Source organism: Penicillium arizonense (assembly GCF_001773325.1).
Source record: "Penicillium arizonense strain CBS 141311 chromosome Unknown PENARI_contig088, whole genome shotgun sequence".
NCBI lineage: Eukaryota > Fungi > Ascomycota > Eurotiomycetes > Eurotiales > Aspergillaceae > Penicillium > Penicillium arizonense.
The window spans coordinates 1-20,197 of record NW_019173365.1 but is presented as its reverse complement, the minus strand read 5'-3'; the positions used below and the strand labels follow the sequence as shown (position 1 = coordinate 20,197).

General features: G+C 50.3%; 5 protein-coding genes across 5 annotated transcripts; 3 read left to right on the top strand and 2 right to left on the bottom strand.

Moving 5' to 3' along the window:
• Positions 1 to 636: 636 nt before the first annotated feature.
• On the top strand, positions 637 to 3,950 carry PENARI_c088G06218 (uncharacterized protein; the record flags this gene model as incomplete). Its single annotated transcript, XM_022637752.1, has 3 exons — positions 637 to 2,388; positions 2,436 to 2,711; positions 2,763 to 3,950. The coding sequence occupies 3 exons, from the start codon at positions 637 to 639 to the stop codon at positions 3,948 to 3,950; spliced, it is 3,216 nt and encodes a 1,071-aa protein (XP_022482391.1).
• Positions 3,951 to 4,457: 507 nt separating this feature from the next.
• On the bottom strand, positions 4,458 to 5,695 carry PENARI_c088G01730 (class I SAM-dependent methyltransferase; the record flags this gene model as incomplete). Its single annotated transcript, XM_022637751.1, has 7 exons — positions 4,458 to 4,539; positions 4,594 to 5,022; positions 5,093 to 5,279; positions 5,331 to 5,356; positions 5,406 to 5,446; positions 5,501 to 5,576; positions 5,646 to 5,695. 7 exons carry the CDS (start codon positions 5,693 to 5,695, stop codon positions 4,458 to 4,460), a joined length of 891 nt encoding a protein of 296 aa, XP_022482390.1.
• Positions 5,696 to 6,752: 1,057 nt separating this feature from the next.
• PENARI_c088G07279 (cytochrome P450) lies at positions 6,753 to 8,704 on the top strand (the record flags this gene model as incomplete). The annotated part of the gene is made up of 5 exons (XM_022637754.1): positions 6,753 to 6,957; positions 7,025 to 7,221; positions 7,306 to 8,307; positions 8,389 to 8,481; positions 8,585 to 8,704. 5 exons carry the CDS (start codon positions 6,753 to 6,755, stop codon positions 8,702 to 8,704), a joined length of 1,617 nt encoding a protein of 538 aa, XP_022482393.1.
• A 575-nt stretch (positions 8,705 to 9,279) lies between these two features.
• On the bottom strand, positions 9,280 to 10,979 carry PENARI_c088G08554 (uncharacterized protein; the record flags this gene model as incomplete). Its single annotated transcript, XM_022637755.1, has 3 exons — positions 9,280 to 9,680; positions 9,860 to 10,332; positions 10,444 to 10,979. 3 exons carry the CDS (start codon positions 10,977 to 10,979, stop codon positions 9,280 to 9,282), a joined length of 1,410 nt encoding a protein of 469 aa, XP_022482392.1.
• A 7,546-nt stretch (positions 10,980 to 18,525) lies between these two features.
• Positions 18,526 to 20,184, top strand: PENARI_c088G06434 (sugar porter family MFS transporter; the record flags this gene model as incomplete). The annotated part of the gene is made up of 3 exons (XM_022637753.1): positions 18,526 to 18,708; positions 18,758 to 19,897; positions 19,951 to 20,184. Coding segments are annotated over 3 exons (1,557 nt in total), but the record flags the coding sequence as incomplete, so codon positions are not given.
• Positions 20,185 to 20,197: the final 13 nt, after the last annotated feature.

Genomic DNA, 20,197 nt, shown 5'->3' with positions numbered 1-20,197 from the left:
CCAGAAACTTTGGGAGTTGTCTGGTTGTTCCCGAAATTTCAGTCAAGTCATCGAGCGCTGGATGACGAATAATGAGCTATGACAGCATTGTCACGGCCCCTGCTATGGCAGGTGGTGCAGTTCTCTCCCCGCATTTGCCGCCTTTCCCAGTGAAGCCACAGGCCTGAGAAACAGCCTCATACGACGTTCACGTACATGTCTGGCTTGAACTACAGTAACTTCAGTCTGCATCTCGTGTCATCAACCACGACGGACCTGCTGTAACCCCAACGGCAAGCCAGGATAAGCTTTGACTATTTCCCCACAACCCATGGAACCCAGACGTGCTCAGTCTGAGCAATCAGCGCCACGTGGTTCCTGGATAGATCGAGAATATGCTTTTCTGCTTTTGGCGCGGAGGATAAACTTCTCCCGCCATCCGTGCATCTCCATTTGTGTCACTCATTTAAGACTCTACTATTACCCTTTAGATCTTCACTACGCTGATATTTGTTTAACATTATTCTTGACGGTCGCTTCTCGGGGCCTACACGACACTCACACTCGTTGGATACTAAACGCGCTGCCTGCAAGATGCAGTTCAAAGTAAGCAATAGACTTCCCTGTTCCCCTTGTGTCCTCCGTAACTAAGTAGTAATGTATCCAAAGCCTTTTGCATGGGCCACGTTGCCACTGCTATTGAATCTCAGCGCGCTCGTGGATGGGGCTTCCTCGCAAAGCCGCATCAACAAGAGCGTTCAGAGGTACACTGGCCAAAGCCAGCAGGCCAAGCCCAGCAGCAATGCATATCAAACGGACTTTGACGGTGTTACATGGGATGAAGACAACTGGCTCCTTACCACAACCAACCTGGAGCAGGGTCGCTTCCAGTCACGTGGCTCTATGGCCAACGGGTACCTTGGTATCAACGTCGCCAGCGTTGGCCCTTTCTTTGAAATGGATCAGGCAGACGACGGCGGTGATGTGATCAGCGGCTGGCCTCTGTACTCTAGACGCCAGACATTTGCGACTATCGCTGGCTTTTTTGATTCTCAGGCTCATACCGACTCCGACAACTTCGATTGGCTGGCACAGTATGGCAGCGACAGCGTTATCAGCGGTATACCCCACTGGGGTGGGCTAGTCTTGGACCTCGGTGACGGTAACTACTTGGACGCCACAGCCGATAAAAGCACCATCTCAAAATTCCAGTCGACTTACGACTTCAAGGCTGGTATCCTGCAGTGGACCTACCAGTGGACGCCGCAAGGGAACAAGAGCTCCTTCCAAATCACTTACCGCCTGTTCACCAACAAGCTGTACATCAACCAGGCTGTGGTGGACATGGAGGTGGTCTCCTCCGCTAATGCCGAGGGAATGATCGTCAATGTCCTTGAAGGTACCGCCGCTGTGCGCACTGACTTTGTTGAGTCCGGCGAGGACAGCGGTGCCATCTACACGGCTGTGCGGCCCAATGGAATTGCCAACGTCACTGCCTACATCTATGCCGGTATGGACGGCAGCTCGGGCGTGGACATGTCGTCCGCCAAGCTTGCCTTTAACAAACCGTATGTCAGCACCAACGCCTCGTCTATCGCCCAGTCTGTGGATGTGAAGTTCCAGGCAGGCAAGCCAGTGCGCGTCACCAAGTACGTCGGCGGAGCATCTACCGACGCTTTTGCAGATCCCAAGTCCGTCGCTCAGCAGGAGGCCGCTGCCGCAATGAAGAATGGCTATGCCAAGTCTCTCCGTTCGCACGTCACGGAGTGGGCCACCGTCATGCCCGATAACTCGGTAGAGAGCTATGCATTCCCTCAAAATGGCACTCTGCCCGCGGACATGCACATCATTGATTCTGCTGTGATCGCCGTGACCAACACCTACTACCTGCTACAGAACACTGCAAGCAAGAACGCCATCAAGGAAGCTAGAAACGCCCCCGTGAATCTGGACAGTATCTCTGTGGGTGGCTTGACTTCGGACTCCTATGCTGGACAGATCTTCTGGGATGCTGATGTCTGGATGCAACCTGGGCTGACTGCCTCTCACCCCGAGGCCGCCCAGCGCATCACGAACTACCGTGTGGCAAAGTATGGGCAAGCACAGGAAAACATCAAGACTAAATACGCCGGCTCCCAGAACCAAACCGACTTTTCTCCTGCGGCAGCTGTCTACCCCTGGACCAGCGGACGATTTGGCAACTGCACGGCCACCGGTCCCTGCTGGGACTACGAGTACCACATCAACGGTGATATTGGCATGGCCTTGGTCAACCAGTGGGTTACCAGCGGTGACAATGACACCTTCAAGGGAAGCCTTTTCCCCATCTATAACTCTGTTGCCACTCTGTATGCCGACCTGCTGCAGCGTAATGGGTCGTACTGGACTCTGACCAATATGACCGACCCCGTAAGTTTTGCATTCGGTTTTGGTCAGCAGAATCTGACACTATATAGGACGAGTATGCGAACAATGTCGATGCGGGAGGTTTCACTATGCCCCTCGTCGCTGAGACTTTGTCGTATGCCAATGCCTTCCGTCAGCAGTTTGGGATAGAGACGAATTCGACCTGGGACGAGATGGCCGCCAATGTCTTGGTTCTCCGTGAGAACGGCGTGACCCTCGAATTCACTACTATGAATGGAAGTGCTGTGGTCAAGCAAGCGGACGTTATTTTGGACACTTACCCTCTAGACTACGCCACTCAGGACCCGTTGAACGACCTAGACTACGTGAGTTGTTCAAAGATCAACGCATGACTACAAGCCTAACAAGTGTAATAGTACGCCAACAAGCAGTCTCCTGATGGACCGGCTATGACCTGGGCTATCTTCTCGATCGTGGCCAACGAGATGTCGCCCTCTGGATGCTCGGCTTACACCTACGGTCAATACTCGTACAAACCATATATCCGAGCTCCTTTCTTCCAGATGTCGGAGCAGTTGATCGACGATGCTGCCATCAACGGAGGCACCCACCCGGCGTTCCCGTTCCTGACTGGTCACGGTGGTGCTAACCAGGTTGCCCTGTTCGGCTACCTGGGACTGCGTCTGCTCCCCGACGACTACTTGCACGTTTACCCCAACCTGCCGCCCCAGATCCCGTACTTGAAATACCGAACTTTCTACTGGCATGGATGGCCCATTGATGCCTGGTCCAACTACACCCACACTATCATCAGCCGGGCCACCGATGCCCAGGTTCTTGATACCGCGGACCAGCGCTTTGCCAACCAGACGATCCCCGTGCGCTCCGGCACTAAGACAAACTTTACCATGTACAGTCTCCCGGCATCGGGCTCTCTCGTCATCCCCAACCTCCAGACCGGCTCACGCGATACCATCACTGGTAACCTCGTCCAGTGCCAGCCTGTTCAGTCTGTGAACACCTTCCAACCGGGCCAGTTCCCTATTTCCGTGGTGGATGGAGCCTCCTCGACCAAGTGGCAGCCCGCCTGGGCGGCAAACATGAGCGCTGTGACTGTCTCGTTCGGCTCGGAAGCTGGCTCCATGGTCTCGGGCTTCTACTTCGACTGGGCCCAAGCACCCCCCGTCAACGCGACGATCATCTTCCACAACCAGACTCTCGGTGACCCTACCATGGCCTACTACAGCCAAAGCTCGAACTATCAGATTGTGGCGTCACTTCACAACATCGCTCTTTCTGACCCCTACAACCCGCAGACCACCAACCTGGACGTCATTGCCATCCCTTCAGGCAACACCACCAACGTGACGCTTGCCGACCCCGTCCCGGCTACTAAGTACGCTTCTCTCTTGATTGTCGGCAATCAAGCTCAAGAGCCTGTTGGCGCGACTGTTGCCGAATGGGCGATCATAGGGCAGGGTCAGATCTCGACCCCGTCCGGTTCTCGGATGGCCAAGCGGAAGTTTGACATGCACGCTGCTGCTGCTCTGTCGGACTCGAGTTCTTTCATACAGCGCCGTCGACAGATTCCCTCCTTGAACTAGGATGACATCCTTGGGGATTGAAAATCTGTGAGTGTACAACTTGATTGGTGTGTGCATTTACAATACCGTATGTTTTTCAGAACAGCTCTTGATTTACTACTGTTGGTTTTTGTTAATAGAAATTGCACAATGCACTTAAGCACCCAATCCATCAATCAGCGAATCACTAAACCTCGAATGCGAGTTTGTCAATACTTAAATCAAACATCGCATCTACAGAAGACTTCGCTGCTAAATCTCAATCAACTCTTTTAGCTCTTTCGAGCAATTGAGTCGTCTGGGGTTGAGTAATGACAACTTGTAATTTGCAGAACTGACCACGATATCGATGCCAGAAATGGCCGGATCTCAACAAACAAGAGGTTTTATTTGTATAGGCATCTGGCTAGATAATTGAGCTTGATCAAGATCAGGAGATGATAGCGGGTTACAATGTAAATATTGGTTTGTGGAATCCGAGCACTATGAAATGTCCATCTCCATCTACTAAGAAGACTCAAAGGAGCTTTACGGTGATGTCTCAGCTTTGAAAGTTGCCTCCTTCGCTTTCAATTCATCCATGGTAGGCTTTCTTGCCCACACGCGGTGCCTGAACGTTATTAGCATCAAACAATTCAGCAACACGATTTGAAAGAAAACGAACGCAGGATTATAGGCATGAATGTATGGGTCCTTCAGCTCTATGCGCACTTTAGCTAGGAACACCTGCACCTCCTCTTTCGTCCACGGCTCCGGCTCCCCGAAGTGGGTGAGAAGCCACATCGCCCAACCTTCTAGAGCAGCGTTCCAGTGGGCATCCTGGAGGTGTCCGACCTCCTTCAGTAACTTATCCTTAGGCCACGGTCCTAAGGGGATCTTGTACTTTTCCTCGTGCAGTTCCACGAATCCGGCCTTCTCAATTGCGCTGCGCATCGTTTCATGGGTTTTAAGCGACCGTCCGGCTCGCTCGGCGCATCTAATAAACATAGGCCCCCACTCCCATAGCTGGTGTCCTTTTTTCAGGGTACCATCATCGCTAGAGACTCGCACGTCAAATTCCATCTGCTCGATCCAGCCACCGGGTTCGAGGGCACTATAGCGAGAACATACAGATATGAGCGTTTGATGACACAAAACATCGGGTAATGAGGATGGAAACTCACTCGTAAGCTTGTTTGTATAACTGGTCCCATCCCTCAGGAGGGAAGGCGCCATACATTAGGCGCATATGGATAAAGTCAAACGAGTCTCTCCATGTCCACTCGCGGAGCACATCATCCACTTCGAACACGCAGTTTGGGGGCATCCATGACACGGGCGGGGGGAAAATATCCACGCCGCGGACGGTAGCTAGCCGGTGTCAGCCCAAAACAGAAGGAGTCGTCTCGAGAAATCTAATACCTGACGGATAGCGATCGGCAACATCACTAAGGACTCGTTAATGGTTCTCTTGAAACGTGTTGCTCATCGGATTACATTGCCCAACTCCCTTGACCAGTTCCAATGTCCAGAATATGCTAGATTGTGATGTTAACGGGACGTCCAAGCGAGCATCGCCTCGGTATTCAAACCTTGGGTGAATCGCCGATAGGGGCGCGAAAAAGAGGATTGGGCTGGTTGTAGTCTAGCACGAGAAACACCATGTGGCTGAGTTGGTTAAAATCACAGACCTTCTACTAGTGAAGCATGAAAGATATGGGGATGGGATGCGTTTACCCAATCTCAAACGCCTCGAATTGCTGCTCGTCAGAAGGTCCCCTGGACATGGTTACTCCATGTAAACCCAAACCAATGCATCGTAACTAACCAATAATCATCTTGTTTTGTAGCCTGGTATCTACTTCTTAGGTTAGAATCAGGACGCGATTTTGGACTGAACTAGACTGACCTTCGGCCGTTTTCTAACCGTCCCCTCGCGATCGTGGACGCAATAGAGGTGGTCTCCCTGAAGATGTACTAGAATGAGAATGCGACCGTAGGTATGGCGTAATGGCACTCACGACTGAAAGTCCTGCGGATCTGCGCCAAAGCCAGTAGCTATAGAGTAAAAATCTGGGTCCTAGTCGAGAGATGAGAATGACCGCATCAGAATATGAAAAACACCACTTACCACTGCGATTCGCTCCATATCTTCAGTCAATGGTCGTGATGTAATCCCAAAGACTGGGGTGAAAGCCGTCGACGTAGGAGCAGTAAAACGGCTGGAGAAAAGTGGAGGCGGGGGGAAGTGGTGTGTCTGTGGGCTATACGGGTACTAACAAGAGGAAAAATAAGAATATGGTTACCCGGAGGGGAGGAGGGGGAAGGCTACTAGTGATTGGTCAAGCTTTGACCCACTCCATAGTCAAGTCCAGAGCTCCACGCGATCTGCCATGGTTTGATAGATGTCATTGCACTTCAGCGCGCCCTAAAGCCTTGCCGAACGCGCCGTGTCCCGGAATCATGGGAAGAGGGGCTAGCAAGAGCAAATCTGTACATCTAGCCACTGAAAGATCCCCGAGACCATTGAGGGATCGGGCCGCCGCTCAGAGAACCCATCATATGTGCGTGGATTACTAATTGTTTTCCAACTCAAAACGGCCCGGATGTGGAGCTTTTAATAGCTGCTTTCTATGCACGCTAGTCGGCACTAGAAGATGGATCTCGTGCACGCGAGAGCAGGCCACGAATAGACGACTGTTGTGTCAATGTAACCAGGCCCATCCCCTTGAAGTCAAAAAGTGTCACGCGTTTCCCATGTCCAGTAGTGCCGTAGTATATAGCAGGGCCCGCGACCCACCAAAAGCCCGCTTCTCCCAACTCTATCCGGTTTTTCCTTCCGCTATGGGGGTAGCCGACTTATCTGGTCAGGCTGTGACGCTCCTCAGCTGCCTCTTGAGCCTCTATGTCTTCAGAATTATCACGACATTTGCTAAGTTGATGCAGTTCCTGGGACCTTCCGGGACCGGTATCTCGAACTGGCCTCATAGCATGGCGATGCTTCGAGGCAATTGTCATGAGTGGTATGCAGAAGTCAACAAGAAATATGGTGCGAGGCTTTGCATCTCTACTAGGGTGCCGTATCTACTATAGCTAACATCTTCGACCCGAGCTAGGTCCGATAGCCCGTGTCGCGCCTCAAGTGCTGATCACATCCTCTCCCGAAGTTTGGATGCACGTAAACAACAAGCCTGGCTACAAGCGCTCCGATTGGTACTACAAAGCCGCACGAATCGAGTACCGGAGGGACAATGTCTTCAGTCAGACGGATAACGCGAAACACGAGCAACGGAGGAAGCAGATGGCTCCAGGGGTATGATAGCTGCCTCGTACTTCTCTCCGAGTCTATTCCCACCCATTCATACCTGCGTGGGCTGCTAACCAGTGATTGTTAAAGTATTCGGGAAGGGAGAATATCCAGCTCGAACGGTCTATAGATGAACGACTTCAAGATTTTCTGTACCTCATCCGGTCCAAATATATCTCGTCCGACCGCCGTGTTATGCCCATGGATCTAGCGAAAAAGGTTCAATATTTTACGCTCGACGTTATTAGCAGCGTGGGCCTTGGCAAGGCGTTCGGTATGTTGCAGAGTGACCATGACGTGGACGACTACCTCAAATCTAGCGAGGAGGGGCTTGCTATCGGCAATACCGCCCTTGCGATAGGCTGCAGCTGGATCACCCAAATGCCCTTCATCGGCAGGTTTATTGCACCTTCGCCCAAGGATAGCAACGGTTTCGGTAAGATGATGGCCGCATGCTTCCGCCTTGTCGAAGAGCGCGCTGCGGGCTCCACCAACGAAAAATCCGATATGTTAGCCTCTTTCATGCGCCACGGTCTAGCAGGTGACGAGCTGCGCACTGAAGCCCTAGAGCAAATAATTGCGGGCTCTGACACCACTGCTGGCGCCATCCGTGGCACCCTTCTGTGCCTCATAACGAACCCCCGCGTCTACCTCAAGCTACAGCACGAAATTGACGATGCCACGCGCCGCGGCCTTGCTCCGAGGAAGGGCGAAGGTCTTATAACTGCCGCCCAGGCTAGAAATCTTCCGTACCTCCAGGCCGTGATTCGCGAAGCTCTGCGAGTCTGCCCGCCTGTTACGAACATCTTCCCGCGTGATATCCCGCCAGATGGCGACGCTCTTATCGTTGACGGGGAGAGCGTATTCTTACCGGGCGGCACCTGCATCGGGTACTCCGCATGCGCTATGCACCAAAGCGAGAAGATCTACAGCAAGGATGCAGAGGCTTTTCGACCCGAGCGGTGGCTCGAGTCGGACCCTGCCAAGCTGGCTGTCATGGTTCGGACCAACGAACTCATTTTCGGTCACGGCAGATTCCAGTGTTTAGGGAAGGCAGTGGCACAAATCGAGATCGGAAAGACGGTATTCGAGGTGAGTAGAAGCAGCTCCGCATGTCTACTTTAGTCCTCTTTCTTCTCGATGACACGCTAACTGACCACTGACCGGACACAGCTGTTGCGTAACTTCGACCTAGCACTTATCAGCCCGACGCGTCCCTGGGATGCGCGGAACTACCTAGGGCTTTTTGCGATTTCAAATATGTGGGTGCAAGTGATGGAGCGAATGCCCTGTTCTCCTTGACAGGCTAGAGAGGATTCTCGTGTAATGTTCAGGAGATGACTCCAAAAGGCGGCTTATATGCTCCCAGAAGCCATATCAATGCCACGAGAAGCAAGAGGACTCCCATGGCCAAGATGACACGAAGATCTGTCAGATGTACCAATCAAGTCATGGAAGTCTCGTCTTCCAAGGCCCGACTATCGCTTGAGATTCTAGAACCTTTTACATAGCGCGCGACAAATGCGTAAGAACAGACAGTACTCCTGTTGTCGTATTTATAATGGGCCCTGAACCAGCGAGATCCTACCGAGCGTTTTGAGAGCATTATCCTTGATTGGAGTGAAGAAACAGCTACCGGCATGGCTCATTCCACCACTGGGGTATTTTTTTAAACGCTATCTCTTGCCCGCTTTCTTTTGATCACTTTATACCGAGGACCACCTTGAGAAGCGCTTTTTTGTATAGGCGAAGGAAGTGAGGGGCTGTGACTCATCTCTCGAGTCGGTCGTATGGAGCTAGGCTGACCACGAACGAAGAAATCGTGATGGTAAGCCCCCCCAGTTTTGTGGAAGCCATAGTAATAGAGCCGCCGAATTAGAGATTGATAGCTTTTTGTGGACATATTTGCAAGTATGTGCGCGGGAAATTTGCTTTCTTGGGCAATTAAGACAGACTTCCCATTTTCTGACCAGCGAATTGCTTCCCAATTGTTTGGATCATCAAGAATTCTTGAACATGTTAGTTCATAAAGTGATCACATCGATGTCCCAGTACATGCTTCACTTACTCGCTTAAACTTTGAATGAAATCGGCTGTGTGTAACCTGACTTCTGGCCTTGCGTCGTTTACAGGCCATAAATTATCGCGTTGAGTAGAATTCCCCACAATGGCATCTTCTGACACAGTGTGGTCAATGGGATCTTCGTTAACTGGCTGAGCCGATCCGGCATTGCTAGCATGATGGATAGGTGCAGGGATGATTGGTGAATCTTGGTAACGTGGGCTTTCATTATCTGCCACGGGCTCTGGGCCAAAAGCTCGTTGAGTTGGAACAAAGGCCTGAGCACCGCCACACGCAAAATCTTTCCCTTGGTGTGTGGCGTGGTCCCTGCTTTGAGAAATTTGAGACACTAAACTGTGATGAGTCCGGAGACGTTGCTCAACAAGCGAGATTTGCGCCAAGACTATATTAATCGGTTTTAGCTTCCCATATAACATCATTGGTCAAATTTTCTAAGACACTCACTTTCGTTTATTACTTTTCGAGCATTACAAAGCTCCTGCAGTGCAGTCTCGCATGAATGAAGCTCCTTCGTGCAATCGTCTCTATCTGGCCAAGGGGAGAGAAACCGCCAAGGCCTACCAGAGCGTAAGAGGTTAAAGTCGTCTTCGGACAGGTCGACGCTAGAATTTTCAACCTTAAGCTGCGTCGTGCCCTCAAAATTGGGACCTGCGAAAAGCACAAGCCTCGTCCAAGTCAACGGCGGCCCTTCCCTCACGCGCGGTGTCGAGGTTGAGAAAAGACTCTCTAGGCTCTTGCCTAGACTAATGCTGGCCAGATTTTCTCCACGGCCAAGGGAAATACTGCCACCCTCATCTATCGTGGACAAATGATTCGCCAGTTCGGTCGCAAATTCGGGAACGGAGACGCTGGCAAGTCTAAAAGGATTCAGACTTTTCTCATAACGTTGGGAGACGAAGTTGTTTACTATTTTATCAATAGTTTGACAGTTTCCATCATCGGTCTTTCCGTTAGAAGGGGTAGTCATAGTTTCACGGCCACCACTTTGAGCGTACAGTAACTTAACCCTTAAATCGGAGGTTGAGTAGGAGAATCTGCGATATCGTAAGCGGGCTTCAATCCGGGATAATTATTTTCCGTACGCCCGGTGACTTGGCATCAGGACTTGACAGCCCGCCAATATTTCAACAAACGGTTCTACATACGTGTATTCGGTCAAAATCTTGATTTTGTGACAAGTCACAAATGGATTGAATGGCTGCACTGGCTCGGGGTTGGTTGACAGGGGCACCGGTGGGTCTTGTCTGAGCCCGTGAGGTGACCGGTCAGTGTTGTCTGATGCAGGGCTTCGCCTGGAGGCTGACGATGTCTGACGCTGGCCCCGCTGTACAATGACTGATGGAGAAGCCATTCTGGAGCCATGTGGTACTCGCGCCTGGTTGCGGACGGCTGCTTCATACCACTGCTGGCCAACTTGGTCGGCCTGCCGTTGCCGGTACCATCTCGCGCAGAGGAATTCTTTGGCAACATCACAGAGCTTCGATTGCAAATTTGACAGGTCAAACGGCTCTCTGGCGAGAGTGGTCAACCTTTGATGGCCTATCTTGATGTCTTCAACTTTGATCGAGTTCTTGCATGGCGTGCCTTTTTTCGTCATGCCGCAACAGGAGCCAGGACCGCCATTGGGGCTGACCTCTATCTCACAAACAAGAAACGGATTCCAAGGCAGCATGGTAGTCATTGAGGTGGTCGTCAAAGACAGAAAATGTTTCGGATTGTTGGTGGTGTTGGGCAATCTCTGCGGCGTTCTCTCGCCAGCTTTATATGCCATCGCCGTAGGCTCCTTACTTACATGGCTGCGTGGCTGCTGGCATGGAACGCTTCCTTGAAACAGTCGGTACGTCGAAGAATGCATTCACACGCAGTATGCGCCGCTATACGGCCGATCAGTGGCCTGCGAGAAGGGATATCATTCCAGATCACTGCTGCCCAAATCAGCTGCACTTGTGGCTGTAGATTGCGATGACCATGCATTGGCAAAAGGATTGGCTATTGTGGTTGGTAGCATAGTCGGCAGAATTGCGAGTGGCATCTATACATTTCGAAGTGCGTGTACGTTGTGATTTGCTTCAACGCTTATGGCGCTAGATGCGAGTCGGTCTCCCGGGGTCATTGACACACTACCAGGAACCGTTTTGGCGTTCCCAGGAGCTGGAATCCACAGATTCTCCAACTCCGCCTGAACATTGTTGTCAAGGCTTTGATGCTGCCGTGTGATTGCTACGCACCTCTCAGCGGAGTGACAGACTACACTCCTAGCTGACCATAGAATTTGGCTGAGGTGAGTATATAAAGGCCTCCCATATCCTACTTTCACATCTCTCACCTCACCCCTATCTATATTTCGTTTGCTCCATCCGCTGTCCAATCATGGTCTGTTTCAATGCGTTCTTACTGAGTTTACCGATGAGCTAATACATTACAGCCAAACATCAGAGAGCTGCCCAACGAGCTTTTGCTGTGGATTGTGTCGTATTTGGACGGTAGTGCATTATTTGCCCTCGCAAAATCATGCAAAAACTTTGATTTTAAACTGCAGCCCAGCATCTGGAAGTACAACATCAAATTTCAGAACAGCAATCTGTTGCACTTGGCCGTCAAATACGACAACGTTGGTCTTGCGGAGGCTTTGCTCCAGCACAACGCCAACATCAATGCATTTTACCGAGGCAAAACTCCTTTAATGAGGGCGCTCAAATACTCTTCCGCTGCTGTGCGGGACCCCTTGATTATCACAGTGTAACCGTGTAATAGAAGAGTAGCTTTGATGAGGTAACCCGTCCGACCACAGACGTGGAGTTGTTCAAACCCATGGTTTCGGTTTCGGGCAAGTTGACGGTGAAGCCAGCGTGTGAACTCCTGCGGTCCCATGGAGTGTCTCTGGCCATCTTGGAGTTTCCAGTTGGGGCATTCTTTATCCAGAGGGTCTCGGTTCACCATGCCGCGGATGCACGCAATTGTGCAGTAGGTTGTGTAGCCTGCCCGTCTTTCCGAGAGGTCTGTTTGTTGTCTCGACTGGCTCGTGTGCTTTTCGCTTTCCTTAGTCGATTGACGGTTGTTGCCTCGGTCGCGGCTCGACCGGCTGCGTGCCGCTGCTGCGATGGATGGCGAATTCGATTCTTCATCACTGCCGCTGCCATCGGTCGACGAATGCTTCGGAGTAGATCGCAGTCAATATAGCAGGGGGCTATCGTCTGCCTTGGGAGAACGAACCGTCACGGGGATGTTTACCGGCTTATTCATCTGGTGCCTCAGGCATAAACACCCTTGGCGGTTTGTGCTGGTTTTCAGTCACTGATTCCAAAATGCTCGGTATACGTTGACAAAGTCGTTTCGGGCGAGGACGTATTTATGGACTTCTCGGCTCATCCTGCCACTTATGTGCTTAGCTTGGTAAAATGTTGAAGGACAATGGTGCCTTTCTTCATTGAGGTCTGTTGAAACCCATGTACTCGTTTTTACCACCACTATTGCAGTGGTATTCTTATGCTTCCTATGCCATTGTAAATGCCCGCTGAGAGAGACAATGTAGTCTCATTTGAGAAATAGTGATGCTAAGTCGGTTAAGGAACGTTGGTTGAGGATCAAATGCTCCACTGTCTCCTAAATTGAGGCCTTGTGGTGCACTGGGAGCGATTCAATAAACAATGACATGCTCAGGTTCCATGTTTTGACCATATCATCTGTTAACGATCCAACATTGGATCACCAAAGAGTGCCTGCAAATTCATCACTAGGTATCATGGACGTGGTCTTGCCAGTCTCGCTTTACAGTACTGTTGGTTGCGTTAAGCTGTTTGTCTGTCCGTCTAGACTGCGGATGGCGCCAGACACGGTCGCTTGTACTGACCCGCGAACCTTGAACTTGTGACCATCATTAAGATACTGGTTTGTTTGTTTTTCCTCCCTTCTTTTTGGGCACTGTAAGTACTCCAAATCTTTTCGGGTTTCTAGGCCTCTAACGCATGTGGTAGAGTGTCAGGTTTCAAGTATGTATCTCCTTAATATGTGTTCATTCCTATGAGCTGTTGGAATATACATACAATGACAGCTCCAAATCGCTGATACCTGCTCATTTCACCCCATATCACCAAATAACACACCAGCGATTCCCACAGGGTGTATGCATACTTGCGTCAGATATAATGAGATCTGTAAAATACCGTATTCAGTCTTTATACTGCGTTGATTATACCATCCTTCTACCACGATTACAAGGGCATTCAACGACTGTTGATGGTTGACCAAATTGCCTCTGGTCCACAAAGTCCGTAGACCTGAACACTAGGGGACCGTACCCTCAACGACGTGAGGCTTTATAAGGTTCCCCTAACCAACTCGTTGGTCACTATAACTGTCATCAAATGCACTCGAGCCCGCTAAAATTAAACAAATTCTATTCAAAATCTGACTGCGTTGATTGACTATTGCGGTGATCGATCGTAAAGCTCAGTACGTAGTCACCTGAGTCTGCACAATTTATAAAGACACCAAGCATTGATAGACACGGTATTGCCCAGCACCTTGACTTTCTCCTTTGCACAAAATGGATGCTCCAAACAACTTGCCAGACCAGGTAAAAAAAGAAGACCAGCAGCCCAGTGAATTTGCCAATCCTTAGCGATTAAGGCAATTCACAGGAAACTTCCGATCATGCCCCTCCATTGGTAAGTGAAACGAAGTGGTGGTCGCTGTATATCAATCATAAACTGTCCTTTGATCGAGCAATTTTAATAATTATTCGCCGCCCTGGTGCTCCCCTTTCTTCTTGTTAGGGGTGATATGATGGTTGACGTATCACGGCAATAGAGCCATTCGTGTACTCTAACTGTAGTTAGTTCTGAAAGCGGGGTTAAGCAATGCATGGGGTGAAATAGGCAACCCCACACGTTGCTTTCCATAGGAACTCTATTTTGGCCAGAAAGGGGACTTTCCCATAAATCTAAACGACCAAGCGCCCGCTACCCAGATCTAAGCAGTACACAAAGCACCGTGGCATTATTGTTGGGTTCTCCAACTCCGTATTGGTTCGCACATGAGCATGCGGAGCCGAAGGATTTGACTTTCCCTAATACGAGGTTCCCCACTTTCCGCATTTCAGTAGTTGCAAGCCTTTCTGGTCGCCCAAAGGGGGGGTTCGGGTGGGGAGAGGGAACGCGCTATTGAAATATTAATTCCTAGTTATCTTCCGCGAACTGCGCATGTGTGTTACCGTGCACCTGGGATCATAATCCTAGCCTGCTCTTCAGAAAACGGGACTAATGTCGCAATAAGTCAATCTAGCGCACTGCATACTGCAACCTGAATGTGGCGGCGCTTTTACTTTTCTATATCCCGTTATCTTTTGGCATAACGCCGAGTACCAAGTAGGAATAATAAATTGTCCTAGGCAGATTACATGAGATTTCACAATAATTAATAGTATCGGATTTACCAACATACTTGAGTTATCTTACAGTTGTCATGGGATGTAGGTCAAACCCAAATATGGTAAAGTTCACTCTACTTGGAGGAGACAAGCTTGTTGCGTACTCAGGGTTCTTGTTGCGAGGGTGCGATGGGACCACGGATAGCTTTTTGTTACTACTCATCCTGGACACAAGTGTGCATGTTGTATTTTCTTCCTTCATGGTATGCCTGAGAACTCGCCTGGTTTGCTACCCGTGATGACTAGGGGTTGGAAGTGAAAAAAACTTGCAATTACTATAGCTACCAAAGAAAAACACTGTAACCTCCAGCTTTAGTCCAACGGCCTAGTGTTTCAATTATTCCCCTCGCTTGGTTTTGGAAATCCTTGGCTGGGTATGTTGTAACATGTAGCGTTCTGCTACCAAGGTTGCAACATCACCACGCCTGCAGGCAGAATGGTTGGCCTACTCACCCATGGGAAATCCGGAGAATGGTAAGTACATATTAAAAAAATGAGCCTCTATAAATATTTTGTGACTGACTCTAGGCACTCCTGCATATACAGTAAGCCTCGAACAGCCAGAGCTTTGGTTACTGAACTGGTGGACAGATCGCTAAAGAGAGTGTGCTGCCTGCATTAGACCTCCCATCAAATCCCACGTCCTCGAGCGGGATATCAGTAGTCTCTCTCTCGACGACTCCCCTAGGTGGCCTCCAGTGTGTTTTGGATGTGACCTTGGAAGCCCACTGGGACTTTAATATTGGGAGCGCGGTTGATGTGTAAATAATGGCGTTCCAAAACCCTTGCAGAGAGAGGACAAACGCTCCAGCCAAATTCAAGCCGAAATTCGGTTCCCTCGAATTGATCAGACCGTAAATTCGATTGACGAATGATGGTGTCTGGGAGCCTCGTCAGTAATGGCTTGTGAGTGCCTTATACATTGGGTAAAGGTTTCATGAAAAGATCCATACCCAGGTAGCTATCATGGCTATGAAGAAGAGGAATGAGTATCTAAAATAACTCCACATCGCGTTGTTCTTGTTGAACTGGATGCTTAACCCGCTTCCAGTTTGGGATTGCTGGGACTCTATGCAGGTTGAATATGGCGTAGCTGGCTCAAAGGCCAAGGCTTTCGCCGCGGCAGCCGTGATGTTGGAAGTGACCGATCGAGTAATGCTGATTACATTGCTGACAGGCTGAGTCTCTTTGGCCACTCGTAAAGCCTTGAATTTTCGATAAATGTGGCGGCCGGCTGTGGCATAGATCGCAAAAGTTGCGATACTCACCACCCTGTGAAAACGAAATTAGATCCGCTGCTGCGAAACAGTATTGTTTGTCCCCTACCACACTGGACCATAGAAGCACACTAAACGAAGAAATTGCCACGGTTCTGCAATTGAGCACCATATCTAGTGCAGAGTCAGTTTTATGATCTTATGGCAAGGCGTTTCGGAAGTACTTACCAAGGCTGGCCCATAGACCCTTCCCCTTTCAGTAGACTTTATGAGGCTCAGTACCGTTGCGACTATCAGTGGCAACCCGTAGCATAGAAGAAAGTACCACTTTTCAAGCTTCTTGAGGTTTTCTGCTGAGTATTTCCGGTAAAAAGTAAGATATATATTAACCGCCATACAAAAGGACCATAACGAGTCCGTTGGCATCCAACTTCAGTCACAGAAATTAGAGCCTGCAAACGTGGCATAGAGGATTAGGAACATATTATTGGATGAAGAATGCTTGTGCGAGACATAAGGCAGAATTCCGGCCCTCTGTAACTCCATCCCTGCTCATCAGTGACGCAACGGCGGAGAAAGCATTTCCAAACGACGCATAAAAGATTAACCTGTTGACCGGCTTGCGAAAAGCGGTAGAAGCACAATAAGTCGTTACAATAAACGCACAGCCCAGCAGAGAAGAGCTACCTCCCACTCTTTCTGCCATTGAGATAGCTCGAAGTTGCTCGTCGGTCAAAGCCATGGGGTTGGTCTAACTCTTGAAACTGCCTGCAAGGTAAATTCACAGCCTTATAGGTCGTTTGGTTTGTAACAAAGAAAGTCTACACCAGCACCACCGTGTTGAGAAAAGCACGTGGTGGCGATAAGGTAGGTAAAGCCCCCAAGAATAATTATTCGCCAAACCAGCCGCTTGCACTTAATGTACCACGAACCAAAAAGCACGACTAAGCCAAAACCTGGGGTGGACAGAGACAGGGTGAAAGCTTATTGTTAGATTCACCTACCGATTTCCTTTACAAGTCAAAGGTAGAAGTTGGGCACCCGCCATACAGCCCGTGCTACTTAGAAGCTTGAGGCGTGAAATCTAACAAATTCAAGCTCGTGGCAGTTCGCCCAACCCCCGTTCATTCCTAATGTGTTAGTGAAGTTGCGGAGGAATGTCTAGAATTCTAGAATCAGGCTTTTCACCAATCACCATAGACAGTATGGGGACGCCACAAACGTTTAAATTATTGTAAATAAGCAATAGGTTCGAGGTATTTACGGCAACCGGAAAAAATATCTCTGACATAACCATACATGCAAGTGTTCTTGCAGCATTAATAATGTTTACATTGGACGGCACCTTTAGCCGTCGCCGTAATAATCAAACATTATGTGATACACAGTCCATCCTTAAACATGCAGATACAGAGACGACAGCGGACGTTGGAGTTGCATCGGTCGTTAAGCAAGTTGGGGTGTCCTGACTTTCGTTTGGTTGTTCGAGCCTCGAACACTAACCATAGATTGGCTAGCCCCAGATCCACGGTAAGCTCAACCGCATTATAAACGCTGACACATGTTTTGACTTGCCCCGCAGCAGCCCAGGGTTATCCAGCATCTATGCCGGTTCAGACCACCCCAACCTTCTAGGTGACCAGCAATGGATCCGGGAAACTCCACGAAACCTTCGCTTCTCGGTTCCTTCATCCTTCCCTACGATCGGAATATCTCTTTTGCGTCGCGTCGCCTGTACTGGCGAAACTCCGAAAAGCCCCGGCATATTTACCGATTGAGAGAAAATGCAAGAATCGGGCAGTAAGAGAGTTTTACAGACCTGAAACGAAAAACCCGTCTTACAGCCATCAAAGTTTCCACGGTACTCCTGTGGCCCCTATTTGAGGCTTGGTCAGTTCTCAAACTAAACGTAATGCCTGAGATATTTCTTGGCCTGGGCATCACTGCATCATTGATCAGCTCTTGGATATTCTTTGCGGCACAGCTACTAAACACTCAGAAAGGAAACTAATTGGTTGATTCCTAGTGTGGTCGGAGATTGAGTTATCACGCTGTCGGGAGCGTCAAGCTTTTTTAGCCTACGTGAAATCTGGGTCACGTATTCGTGCCCGGCCGTCGCGGGCCAGCGACGGATAGTGTCGCCGGAGCCGAGCGTCCAGCCCGAGACTCTGTTTGGTGGTTCAGGCCTCACCTTGACCAATCATAGTCCGAGTTCCATCGTTCTTTCCCCGGAGTCGCCTGTCACCAATAAGCATCGACTTCCCCGGTTTCCTATACTTCCAGCCGACTTGGCCTCCTCTTCCTGTAGCCGATGCTGGCGTGAGCCGACAGTCCAACCCCGACGCCAAAGCTGGACTAGTTACGCTTTTTCTTTGCTTTTTTTTTTTCGCTTTTTTCCTCCCTGACATGGGGTCTGGGGATTGATGCTTTAGCGGGCCCCTCCCTGTATAAATCTCTCAGTTCTGCCCCCCAGTCTCTATACTTTTTTGTATTTCTTTCACATCTCATTCTTACTATCATATCGCAACCTCTTTCAAGACCTTTACAACATCTTTGGATTTTGTCTTGAACATCTCCTTACCATGCCTGGTGGTGGAGTCATCTCCTCGCCTGCGGACACCATGCGTGTCGAGGCTCCGGTCACATTCAAGGCCTACTTGATGTGTGCCTTTGCTGCCTTTGGTGGTATCTTCTTCGGATATGACTCTGGTTATATCTCCGGTGTTCTGGGAATGTCCTACTTCATTCAGCAGTATGAGAATCTCGTGAGTTAACTTGATCTGGCATCCTGAAACCTCTACTGACCATGAATAGGACCCCGCTACTACTCCCTCGGATCTTTTCGTTATCCCCGCCTCAAGGAAATCGCTCATTGTCTCTATTCTATCTGCTGGAACATTCTTTGGTGCTTTGATTGCTGGTGATCTGGCTGATTGGTTTGGTCGTCGGACTACCATCATCTCCGGATGTGGCATTTTCATCATTGGTGTCGTTCTGCAGACTGCTGCTAGCAGCCTGGGTCTGCTCGTTGCCGGTCGTCTGATTGCTGGATTCGGTATCGGTTTCGTCTCTGCCATTATTGTTCTCTACATGTCGGAGATTGCCCCGCGCAAGGTCCGTGGTGCCATCGTTTCCGGCTACCAGTTCTGCATCACCATTGGTCTCATGCTGGCCTCCTGCGTCGACTATGGCACTCAGAACCGCACTGATAGCGGTGCCTACCGCATTCCCATTGCCCTCCAGATGCTCTGGGCTGTCATCTTGGCCATCGGTCTGTTCCTCCTTCCTGAGTCTCCTCGTTACTTCATCCGCAAGGGCCAGAAGGAGAAGGCCCGTGATGTGCTTGCCCGTATCCGTGGCCAACCTGCTGACTCCGAGTTCGTTACCCTGGAGCTGGATGAGATCGACGCCAACAACCAGTATGAGCTGCTGCACATCCCCCAGGGTGGATACTTCGCCACCTGGTTCAACTGCTTCCGCGGCAGTCTCTGGGAGCCCAACAGCAACCTGCGCCGCACCATTCTCGGTACCTCCCTGCAGATGATGCAGCAGTGGACTGGTGTCAACTTCGTCTTCTATTTCGGAACCACCTTCTTCCAGCAGCTTGGCACAATCCAGGATCCTTTCCTGCTGAGCATGATCACCACCATTGTCAACGTCGTCTCCACTCCCCTCTCCTTCTACGCCATTGAGAAGTTTGGCCGTCGCCCCCTCCTCCTGTGGGGTGCCCTGGGCATGGTCGTCTGTCAGTTCATTGTCGCCATTATTGGTGTCACTGACGGCCACAACCCCAAGGCTATCAGTTCCATGATCGCCTTCATCTGCATCTACATCTTCTTCTTCGCCACCACCTGGGGTCCTGGTGCCTGGGTTGTGATCGGTGAAATCTACCCCCTGCCAATCCGTTCCCGTGGTGTTGCCCTCTCGACCTCCTCTAACTGGCTCTGGAACTGCGTAAGCATCCCCCCATCCCTCAAACACGAAAGATACACTAACCTTCTCAACAGATCATCGCCGTCATCACCCCCTACATGGTTGATTCCGACAAGGGTAACCTTGGACCTAAGGTGTTCTTCCTCTGGGGCTCCCTCTGCACCTGCGCCTTCATCTACACCTACTTCCTGATCCCCGAAACCAAGGGTCTCACCCTAGAGCAGGTCGACAAGATGATGGAGGAGACCACCCCCCGCACCTCCGCCAAGTGGAAGCCTCACTCCACCTTCACCGCCGAGATCGGCCTCGTCGACGAGAAGA